General features: G+C 36.8%; 1 protein-coding gene across 1 annotated transcript in view; it reads right to left on the bottom strand.

Moving 5' to 3' along the window:
• Window positions 1-12,710, bottom strand: part of CPED1 (cadherin like and PC-esterase domain containing 1) — a 141,411-nt gene that overhangs the window by 20,948 nt on the left and 107,753 nt on the right. The window contains exon 17 of the mRNA XM_066550095.1: window positions 1,403-1,520. Within this exon, the coding sequence (XP_066406192.1) occupies window positions 1,403-1,520 (118 nt within the window). The remainder of the gene's footprint in view (window positions 1-1,402; window positions 1,521-12,710) is intronic.

The following is a 12,710-nucleotide window of genomic DNA, read 5'->3' as shown; positions in this document are numbered from 1 at the left end:
TTGGTAATTCAAAGTCTAAATATTTAACCTACACTGATGTTAATTTTTTGATTTATGACTGCTTTACTTTTGTATTTGGTGTTTATTTGGTACCCAAAGATCTTCAAAGAGCTTTTTCTCTGAGAATAGGCTATGGAAGTAGTTTTCTTTTTGTTCTAGCTGTATTTTTTTCTTTCGACAGAATAAATAGCTTTAGGCCTATGGACTTACATCCAAACTGAGATTTACTCCTTGTAACCAAGGGACTCATTCATTTATTTGGACATCAATTTATGTCTCTGCTGGATCCAAATCCAGACAGCTGTTGAATGTAGAGAAAGATCACACAGAATTATTTTAAACTAGATACATTTGTAGGAAAAATGGAAAGTGGGATATAATTAAAACATATGCATCACAGCAACAGAAAATTAGAAGTGAATCTGTGATATCTTACACACCAGATTTTGTTACTGCTACAAACCACATTTCTACAGAGTGTAGTAACCTGATTCACCTGCAGGAATTTAGCACAAGTTGGGTTCTCATAGTCTCTTTTAGTTCTCTTCCTCTCTTTCCCTCTGAGAAGTCAAACACAGTTAATGTCTGCTGACTTCTGTATTATTGGTAATGCAACAATATTGAACAAAGAGCTAATTTTGATATGATAGCCTGGTTCAAACCAGATGTGAATCAAAGGAGAACTTCTGAAAGAAAGAAGATTTTTTGGTAGATAAATCATAATTTCATTCCGTGATGTAAAATGAAGGAAAGACACTTCCTCTGTTGTATATTCCAATTTGCATTTATTGATTATAAGAGGGACAGAGAGAGAGAGAGAGAAATTGTATCAATTAAGTGTATATTTGTTAACGTGCTGAGCTTCCTTTAAAGAAAAGTGCCATGGTGACTAAGAGAGAAGGAAGTCACTTCTGTGTTTGGCTGGACCCTAAATTACTGTCTCTGCTCTACATCAAAGGATTAGAAATGAGTCATGAAACCCTGGTTGTACTAAACTATAAAGCAGCCTTCTAAATTTTAGCATTAATGTCAGAAGAAGTAAGGTGATATCTTTATCTCTGCTGCTCCACCTCAGCCCCTGTACATAGCTTGAGGACAGTGTATGACATCTACTTCTGCAGAATTTTTGAGTTATCTTCTGAGGGGAAATGACATGGCTTGGCTTCTATGAAAATGTAACTTCTTTAAGAAATATTAGTGCTTTAGCAGGGAATTTGCCATTTGGCATTCTTCATTGCCAGGATTGGTACATCATTTGGCTGATACAAATTTGGAATGATTAGTTCAATTTATTGTGCATAGGTTAGTGCATGTCCATAGCGAAGAGTTAATACTGTTTCTAGTTTTTCTTTGAAAAGTGCATGAGTTAATTTTCAGAAAAAAAGGGGGATAAAATACGAACCTTTTGTGTCTCCAGCTTCACAGGTCTTAAACACTGTCTGTGAAATTGCTGCGAGGTATTCATGAGAGAGAGGCTGCAAGCCACAGGACTCCTCTGGGCGAATTTTGGAACCACAGTCCTGAAATAAATAGAATCTGTGAAAATGACAGCACTGTGCCCATCCATATCACCTTGAAATCCTCTTCAAGAGTAAAAAAGTTATTTGGGATAGTTTTGCAATTAGTTCATCCTTAGCTCTTCAATATATAGTTTAATATGAAATTTAGAATCCTTTTTCCATTCAGACAAAGGTTTTGCAATAAATTATCCCAATCCACAGTAAACATACAAGATACTACATTTGCTAAAGATATAAGAAAATTTATTAAGGCAAACAGATACCTTTCATGTAACATCATGTTGTCTCTACATATTATATAATCTCTACCTATTCACCCTTAGGAATTTTGTATGCCTATTTTAGTCATATGGGATTCATTTCTGTGATGAAATGCCCCAAAATAGCTTCAGGAGATAGAGGTGCTTAAAGGAAAAAAAATCTATTTTCTAAAATGGTACAAAAATTAATTTCACACCTGTTGCATAGTATCATTCACTGTTGCCATGATAATATGCTACATCTAAGATCCTGTGCCTAAATTACACCAATGAGCAAAAGACAATTAAGTCCTAATAGAGACAAGGTACTGACAGTTAGTAGAATATGTGCCATTGCACACAGTAATATGAACACATCTTGGAATTTTGAAAATACTGGTGGTTCTTGATTATGCAATCAAAAGGCAATGTCTCACAATTATTCTGATCTCATTGAAGTCCATGGTGGTGAAAAAAAAAAATTAGAAGAAAAAAATCTTCCCAGGGGCTTCAGAGGTTTATGGTCGTATTTCTGCATAAATAAGCCATAAAACAGTGGTTATATGTGGATTGTCCTGTACTCTGCTTAATCTCTCTAACTAGGGAAACCTGTAATGACAAAATGAATGGCACAGTATCTTCCAGTATTAAACTGTGTTTTGGAGTCTCTAGCTGTTAAATATAGCTATTTAACAGTATAACTTCAACTAACATTAACATCAGAAAGTTCCTACCTTGCAGTAAAACAATTTGCACAGGACTTCACAAGAGAGACCCAAATTCTTGAATGTGTTGCCATTGCCCTCAACATAGTGCCATAAAATGACAGGGATTTTCTTGTTCATTCTGCCCAGGGTATGTGTTTAAGCAAACAAAATTTTATTTTAATCGCATTTATTGGGCAATACCATTAGCAACAATTTTGTGTGGCTGGGTTTTTGCTAATTACAACCAACATGCAGGAACTATGTAACTGATTCCCTTTGACTTTAGTGTGCAAAGGACACTGCTTGCATTTAATTTTTAATTCACATCTAAACTGTCATGTCATGAGAGATCGTAAATCACTGAACAAGACTTATTTGTTTAATTTTTACCTTTGTAGGAGACCATCATTGATATATTTAATACAATATGCAAAATGAATTTGTGGCAGCTACAGATTTACTGCAGCTCCATAAATATATGGCACACTGAGGGTTTTTCTAAATGCATATAGATGTTTTTTATTGTTTTCTTCCGGTGCTGTGGCAACATGACATCCTTTCCTTGCCCAAAGATGAAACATCTTGTGATCTTAAGTATGTTTACAAAAGATACTCATGGCAAAGATGAGAGACAGACATGTAAACTTAAATGATAGTTGTTGCTCTGTGTCTGCTCTTCCTGCCAACCTTCATTGTTAGAAGGGAGACATAAAAAGGCCCTCGTAATTTCTGGATTAGAATCAAAAGAAAAGTTCCCTTGCATTATGTACTTTAGTGACTATAAGATTGGTGTGGCTTTTTGCTAGTAAACTTCCTTTTATCTTTATGGAAGATTTTCTGGGCACTAGCAAATAAAAGAGGAATAAAGCTTTCTTCTGTACATCTACATAGCTTTTAAACAACATCAGTTAATACTTAGAGAGTGAACATTTCTGGAGTCCATCTACTGTGTGAAATGACAATTTTCTTGTCTCTTTCAGATCACACTATAGTGAACCTGATTCTTCATAATGTTTTAGTGTTTAAGAGATGAAACAGATGAAACAGATTTACAAGGCTGTTACACTACTGAGTTTTCTCAGTTCTTACCTTCAAATTATTTTGGGCTATTAGTTCATGGTATTTAATTTATTTATAGTCTGGGTGCCTAATTTAATAAGAATTTTGTTTGTTTAGTTCACCTTTGAATAACCAATAACTATATTTCCTCTCAATTATGTACTTATGCATATACATATACATACATAGCTCTGATCAGACATATAAAAATAGTAAAAAAAAAATCATAACTGTACAGTTTCAAAATTACACAGGTAGAGACAGACAGAGAAATGAACAAAGCATTATAAAGCCGACCCACACTCATGCAACTGATGTAATGGGATGAATGTTGTACAGTGGAAGACCATTGTACATGCAGTGATAGTTCAGATTCAGAAATCTAATTTAACCATTAATGGATTTTTAATTGCTGTGGTACCTTTTTCACCACCTCCACCTTAATGAAAAATGATTACTCTGAAACTGCAGTAAAATAAAAGAAGGCAAGAAGCCCTTGACTTTCCTGAGAGAAGTCATACCATTAGGGAAAAAATGTCCATCTGTGTTCATTTTAACAGTTGGTGCTCCAGCAGTGACAAAGCACCGTAACTAAAATAAAGTTACTTTTAACATCTACACCTGCTGCTACCTATCAGCTCAAGAAGGCATTTTTAAGTACAAAGGAAGGCTTTTCAATACTTTTATGGAATAATCCAACTCTGTTCATTCACAGCTGTGGCTAAAACCATAATTTTTGGTGGAAGTAGACCTTTGTTAATGAATTGAGTGCTTTGGAAACTCCCACCCAGAATGCCTGCATACAGGCTCTACAGTCAGCTACTCAGTAAAAGACCTTCTGTCTTTTATATGAAAACCCCTAACAATCAATGGGAGTGGTGGGCTCAATGCTGAAAAACAGGCAATTTCTGCTTTAGTACTCATCTCTGAAATTCTACCCAGCCCAGACCACTGAAGACTACCCCTACCAGTCTAATAAGGGATCAATATATCAGAATGTTTTAAACTAAATAACAAGAGAAATATAACTAAGATCACAGGAATTTGTTTTAGTGTTGCATACAAGCAATATGTAGCTAAAATCCTGCATCTTTTTAACATCCAGAACCCATGCATGGGTGAGAACTGGTGGATCAGATAAACCGCACTGAGTGTTCTTGGTAAAGAAGGTGTGAGACCCCTCCACGCGTCAGTTCTGACCCTCTGGTCTCTCGGCCAGCCTTGCCCATCAACCTGGCAGGTCACCCAGCCACCTCCTGCAGGCACTGCAGCCCTGCCTCCTCTCAGGGTGTGCCAGGGCTGTCTCACTCCTTTTGACTGCACTTTAGACATGGCAGAATAAAACTCCATGTGAAAGAGCTAATTTAGAGCTCTTTTCTGCTGGTCTTTGTAGGCTCACTGACTGAACTTTATTGGATCTGCTTCTATTTAAGCTGACCTGAGTTTCTCATGAAATTCTTTCATGTTTCTTTAGTCCATTTTTTTTTACTATTTCACACATGACTAAAAATGAAAGAAAAGTGATTAAAATGATGGTATGGAAGGACTTCTAATAAAATCAGTCAAAGAGTGAGCTCATGAAATAGGGAAACTATATCACATTGCTAGAGAATAAATTGTGGACAGATGGATTAGTTCCATTCTATCAACTTTCTTAATTAAGTTAAGGAATAAATGCAGGGACAACTGAAAGTTGTGTGTGTGCACAATAAGTCTAGAGACCTGTCATAAGGAGAGGCATTCTATCAAGAAATTTCAGTTCTCTACTGCTGTTGGATGGGAAACAATGACTATAATTAGTCATCAAGCACTGTCTAGGACATACATAAAGACATTGTCTAATCAAAAGACAAACAAAGCCATTAAACAGAGAATATAGGATTAATGGGATGACCTCATGGAGTAACATGTCCTTGTGCTGCAGTTAATTTTTAAAGCAAAGAAACTGTATTTCATACTACCACAGTATTTTCATAAGGAACCTAGTAAGTTCTATCTGCAAATATGGGATAATAGTGATCCCAAAGACTGTCACAAATAACACATTAAAAGACTATGAGATGTTCATTTACACACAGATATGGAAGGGACCATAAAAAAACTATAGAAAAGGGGTCTGAGCACTCCTGGGTGGAAAAATGCAGTGCACAGACATCAGTAGGAGATCAGGAATGATACGAAAAGCTGAGATACTGGTCATGTTGTCAGGGCATCAGAGAAGAGTATGATATATGGATAAAGTACAACCATCAGTCTTAATTGATTTTAAGCTCTTAATTGTGCTATTCATGCTGTTACTATAATATTATTGTTTCTTAAGAATAGCATACCCTAAATTGCATGACATTTTTCATTCCCAAATTTCTGCATATAAAATTTCTTTGAGAATGTCACATGCTTTAACCAGTGACTGAAGATTGTCGTAACTACAGAGTACCTTTACTAACTGCTAAAAAATTTTGAAAATCCCAGTAGATGCCTTTCCACAAAGACTTAAAGCACTCGCTATTTATATGGACAAATAAATTTCATCCTGATAATACAGCAGATGCAGTGTCTTCCTCTGCACTCAGAATGCTAACCTCAAAGAAAGCTATGAAACTGTTTCAAGAAAATATTACAAGTTCCATAACACTAGTTTAGTATCTTTTATGTGCATGGGGAATAGAAAAGAATTCTTTTAATCTATGAAGGATTTTGATTCAATTCCATTTTATATGCACATCAGTTAGACCCTATCTGCCTTCCTGCTCCCAAACAGTTAAAGTGCTGCATTTGTGAGCCATAGAACAAAATTAGTCACATGAGACCTAAAAAGAATGACTCTTAATTTAGCAAAGTCTTGTGAATTATCATTCTGAACAGCTCAGAGATCAGTTGAACCAAGACAACTAAATGTGAAATCCAACTCCAACTCCATTAAGAACAGAATATCAGAAACTTAAATTTTGGAAAATGTCTCAAAATGTACCTAATTATAACTACAGAGGGATTGTTTGGGTTTTTTTTCAGTATTTGTAGTTAACATCTGCATGGATTTTTCAAGTGCTTTCTTAGCGAACATGTTTTCCTCATGAAGCTAATTTTTCCCAAGCAAGAATATTGATGATTTCCAGCTTGTATGCTTTATAAACAAAGTACACAAAACAAGAAAGAAGAGGAATTAAAAGCATTTAGTATTTACTCCTCCCTAAAAGGAAGATAAAACAGGAACAAAGAATAATAGATAAAGAGAGGCATTTTGCTGTTTATGTTCTGGTGTTTTTTTGGTTTAAAAAGTGATACGATAATGTTGACCTGGAGACTTGAAGAGCTGCATCAGTTTTTGATTCTTGTTTTGTCCTCTTCTTTGCATCTTTTTAAGTGCAAGCTATGAATGTGAACTGACTTGAATTTTGCCAAGTCTACTATTTGAAAATGGGGAATAGCTTGAGAAAACCATGTGCTTTGACAGAGCAAAAAGTAAATGTTTTAAGTGATAACCAAAGGAATTATTACATATTTATGTTTCTCTCAATAAAGTGCTGAGGTGACCCTGAATTTTTTCCCTGGTAATTAGGTAAAAAATGTTCAATATTAGTTGGGAAATCCTACAGTCTTGTGGCTTTTTATAAGGAGCATTCATCTCTACCCTCCCATGCTCAGGGTATATGGCATTCACAGATCACACTGCAGAAAGATCTGTACTCTGAGCCTCCTAACTGCAAGAAGCACTTGAGCTATAGAATTGTCCCTTTGATTTAGGCTATGACCTTTATATCACAGCCATGACAAACACAGCAGAACTTCTCAGACTGAAAAATTGTCACTACAATCAGGAAGTATGAAGAGGGATGAGAGAAAGAATTAATTGGAAAGCATTACTGCTCCTTCATGATTTCTTAAGTTGACAATGAAGGCAATGCATTGAAAGAGCATGTTAGCCTAGGACTTGGTACAGTGAGCTATACATCTGCCAACACTATTGTTGAAGCTGCTTTTCACAGTAAGAGGCTTGCAGATATGAACTCAGTATTTCAGGGTATACTTTAACGAAAGTACTTCTCATTTCTAGCACCAAATCCTTTTGATGGTGAAGTATATTTATTAACTTTTTTTTTTTATTTAGGGCCTGGGGCACACTAAGATTAGGATTTGAAGGAGAGATTTAGGATGTTTGAGTCCAATTCACAACTCTGCCTCTTATTTTCTCTGTCTTGGAGTTCCATCCAACACTATTCACTCTTGTAATGTACGAGCTCAAACCACCATCCTCCTAAGTGCCAAATTGTTTTGTCTTGAGCATAGGCAAAGCCGCCCACAGCTCACAGAGATATTTAAGTTGGCCTCTTTGGCACTAACAGAATTTAAAAATTCCTTTGCCAATAATGCTTGATAATAGGTGTTCTCAGGACATGTTAGCGGGAGTGTGCAGTGCATAAAGCAGTAATTGGTATTTCCCTCTTAGAACATTTCCCTGTGATGTAGAAAACACAGTTAAAAGTTTCACTTTGAACTGACTGGCAGCAGAGATTTCAGTTCAAGCTCCCAATGTTTTCCCTCCAGCCAGGGGGCTGCAGGGTATTCTGGTCAGTTCTGTCTCAGGCTCTCACAAGGAAGCTGGTTGCATTTGCTTTGAACACACAATTAAATGCTGACTTGTAAAGAGCCTTGGACCCACTGTGTCCATAGACTAGGTGTGTATAAGGAACATAGGCTGAAACTGGATGGAGGGAGCCTGTTAACTGCTGTGTGAGAAAGAACTGACCGAAGTAGGTACTTAGATCCCTGAGAGATCATGTGGCAATTCAAAGTGGAGGACAGGTTCTTTTGTAACCTAAGACTGGATGTATAACTCCCATGGAAAGGTAAATCTAAGATACTTTCCTTTTTTTATCACTATCTGTGGGGGAATATATCTGACTCCCTAATCACTTTGTAGGCATGTAGAGAGTCTTCTCAAGATATACAAATGGAACTCTTCTATTTCAGGTTTAACAAAGGGCTGTACCCAAATATTTTTTTTCCTCTGTCTCTGCGTGTGTGTGTGTGCGTGCTTTCTTCCCCCCAGTTATATCCAATGTTCTACTAGAAAAAACATTAAACCTTTCTCTGCAAGCTTTATCTCACCAACACTCCCTCCACAGTACATAACGAGCCTAGTTACACTGCTTGGACATTTTCTGTTTCCCTAGACCTTAGGATTCCTAAATCTCTCTCTGTCTCCAACTGATTGCCCTGGACTCTCCTCAACATTACCTGAACATCAGAAAATTAATGTAACACTGATTTTTTTTTTCAGCAAAATATTAATCATGAATAGCAAGCTGGTGACTGCCAAACAGGATGCAAAAGAATGGAATTCTGCAAGATCAGTTCAATAGGACCACTAATTCTGTTTCTTTTGCTTCCTTTATGTGATTAAAAAAAAAAAAAAGGAACATCAGTATTTCCTCTCTTACTCTAAATTTTCTAAACTGAACTTGAAGGGGCCCAAAGGGCTGAAAAGGTATTAGTGAGCCATGGATAGACTGAAAACAAGATTTCAAAATGTAATGTAATGTACATAATGTTGGCTTCAGGGCAAATTAAAATGTTTTTTGTTTAAGAAATCGCTTCACACACTGTTTTATACAGAAATTCAGTTCTCCATGGTATGGTATGTATTAGAATACACATCGCAGCCACACATGGTCTGGGGAATACTGAGAAAGCCATTTACACAGGCTCAGAAACACCAGGTAGAAGGCTTCTGAAACTGTTTTCCCAGACAATGCCCAAAAAATCTGTGAGTTCCTGTCGTTCGTGTAGAGACAGAGTCTACAGAAGAATGGACGCTTCACTCTAAAGAAAACTACACTTATATGTGTAGGCAACAGTAGGAATTTCCCTTTACACATCTGCAGTCTGCACTGACACGTGTTTGCAGAGAAGCCATGGGCTCTGATGCTGCCCTGTCTCTAATGATGGCCCAGGGAACACACAGGGTCGGATCCTCAGAGCAGTCGTGTTCAACACTTGATTAATTTCAGTCAACTCCCAAGAGCCAAACACCCTCCACTTCAGACAACAATATCACTGGTGAAAGGACCTACTCTTGCTCACTGGTGAGAGTGTTCCAAATGGTTTGTCTGCTCAAGCACAAACTGAAAAATATCATCCAGCTACATATAGACAGTCAGGGGGACACGAGGCCCCCATTGGGTCACACTTGAGCTTGGGGACACGTTTTCTGTGGAAGGCCATCTCATCCACTACTGCTTCTCATCTGAAAGTTTTCAAGAAGAAAAGAGGCACCTGAAATAGGTATCTGCTCATTGCAATGACCCCACCCTGGGCACGGGTCATCCCTACATCTTGAGCTTTCCCAGCAGCTCAGTGAGAGGCAGGTCATAATGCTTGGCAATCCTGCAAGCAGCTGCCTTACCCTTCTTTATTTGGCTCTGTTTTTAAAGTGACCTTCAATAAAGAAGCCATCTCTGATAACGAATCAATCTCTGAGACTTTTCTGGCCAAAGATCAGACCCTTCTCTTATTAAGACATTAGGCTGTTTGCTTAAGTTAGTCAAGAGACCTTGAGAAAGTATATTTTTAGATAGAGGACATTTACACAAATCTTCCTAACTTTAACCAGCAAATACATAATGAAAAATCTATTACTGATGTACAGTTTAGGCAATATTGCCTATACAACAAATGTGAGGGCTAAAACTAAGAATATGTAAATGACACTAGAGAAAGTACCAGTGCAAATGTCTGGGACACATGGGCAGTGCATGGATAGGTCTCCATCCAACGCTGTCCATAACTCCAGCTGCAGCTACTTATATTCAGAATGTGCTGTATAAGCCCATGGTAGTGCAGAAAGTATGACTATGACTTTATGTTTGAAAGAGAGTCAGATGATGGGAAGATTAAAGAAGTGACAGGGGTTTTTTTCTCCTTTCTTCCTCTTCAGTTAAAAGCTTTGGTAAAAATAAAATTACTTGAAAGGAATTAAGTCAACATCATTTGAGACTAAAGTTTCTTGGAAAACACTCATAACGGAGACTATCAAAACAGAAAAGATAAATACATTTACAGACAGAATCTGGTTATCATTTCTGCTTCCCTTAAACCACACTGTGGCTTACCATAAAAAAATAATGAAGGACTGATTTGACTTTGAAAATCATAATGTATTTCATTCAAAAGAGCCTTTGAGTTAGAATATTTTTATTGATGTCTAATAGCTATGACCAGCACTAAATTTCACACATTCCCAGATACTCATTTAATATACACAGCTGGGACACAGAAGTAAGATGGGTAAGTTTGTTTTCCTAGAACACCTAAAAATCTAGCTATGTAGTGATTTATTTTCTAAATTATAATGGGTTTGAAAATGACTCTAATGAATTTGCAGCATACTGGCTGCTATAATCACAGAAGCGAATATAATGCATTTTTACTAACCATGATCTCTTTTAAAAGATACTGAATAAAGGTTTTGCCTTCTGGTGGACAGCAGACTGAAAGTGCAAGGTTACAGCTTGATGGCTCACAGAACAACAGACTGCATGCAGGTAGCTCTCACACATGGACAGAAACAGATTGCAAGCAGTTAGTGCCAAATACACAGGCTGGAGTTAGAACTTGCTGTGCCTTCTCCAACAGCCTCCTTGCAGTAATTTACTACAAGTACTTTTCATTCAGCTCAAGTAATCAAGCAGTCAGTAGTTGAACATGACCTCCCTCAAAAAAACCAACTACTTCTGAAAACCAAATGATGTGCTTAATGGCTATATTTATTCTATTGCACAAGGCATGGTAAGTGATGCTGAGCTGAAGTCTTGCTTTGATAAATATTGAGATCACATTAGCACAGAGATGGGACATAGTGGAAATAGAAATAAAAAAAAAACCTTACGAATAAAAATTTAGGCTCTGTCAACAAGGTATTAAGACAGTTAATTACGTCTTATTGGACACAGAATTTTCCCAGACCTATACAAATACTTTCATACAGAAATTCACTCTCCCTTATAGGGAGACATCTGGAAGATTTCTGTGATTTACTTCAGGTCTGGGGAGCAAAGAGGACGCAAACAATGCAGTCAGCTTAGCACAACAAAGATAATTGAATCAAAGTGACTCTGATTGTTTCCACCGAGATGTTAGAAACATGTTAACTACTGTTTTTCTCATAAGGATAGAGGTTACACTTGGATCTGGGCAATGTTCCCAGCCCAGGTGAAACTCACTCACCAAGATTCATCACTTCAAAGGAATAACTCTCTGTAGAGCTGTGGACTCCTCCACCTTTCGTAAGTATTTTGAGTCAGCCTGTGAGGTGTTTAGTGTTTAACTTTCTTGTGTCTACTAATAAAATTAATTACTGTAAATTGAGCTTTCTGGAGATGTGGAACAAGTTTTTCCTTCAGCAGATTTGGCATGGATACATTCACATCCTGTAGCAAAACCTTACACATTATTACTCACATTGTTTTTCTGATTGAAAGGATTATTTAATGTCAAGAAATGTTACCTGAGCAGCTCTGAAATAATGGATTGAATATCAGAGTTTCAATATTTTTGCCTTAGACTAACAGTCTAGCTGATGCATTGCCCAGGACCTGCCTATACTCGTAGGTTTTAACCATCTATTTTTCAACTTCCTAATTTTCCTCAGTAAGATAATGACTATCTTGAACAACAATTTTATGCAGAGTGTCTTCCCAGTAGTAAAGTGGCTCTACAAAAGATCCTAAAATTTTGAACCAATTACACAGACGAAATGCTCTCCACTGCCAGCTCTCTTCCATGTGGCAAGGAGCTACAAGAATTTACTGTGGACATTGAGACACTGGCCCTGCAGCTGACTAGGCTGTTGCAGAAAACTAAAATATTTCCAGTTTAAATCAGACTTAGAGGATTTACTACCTACAAAAGGACCGAGATAATGGAAAGGATCTATTTCAACAAATATCAGATTACAGTGTATAAAGTGCATATAGCATACATTAGGTTCCATTATATACTGCAAACTGTAATCTATATTAGATACATTATATTAATTTAAGAAAAGTTAAATTACATATTAGTGCAAGGATGTTGTCATCTTGCTTTTACTTCATTTTAATTCCTTCCTTCCACATCCTTTTTACAGCCTTTTTATCATCTGACAACAGTAGATATTGTATAAACTTTAGTCTTTTTTTATAGGA

This window comes from Molothrus aeneus, chromosome 5, assembly GCF_037042795.1.
Source record: "Molothrus aeneus isolate 106 chromosome 5, BPBGC_Maene_1.0, whole genome shotgun sequence".
In the NCBI taxonomy this organism is placed as follows: domain Eukaryota; kingdom Metazoa; phylum Chordata; class Aves; order Passeriformes; family Icteridae; genus Molothrus; species Molothrus aeneus.
This window is presented reverse-complemented; position numbering and strand designations above follow the sequence as displayed.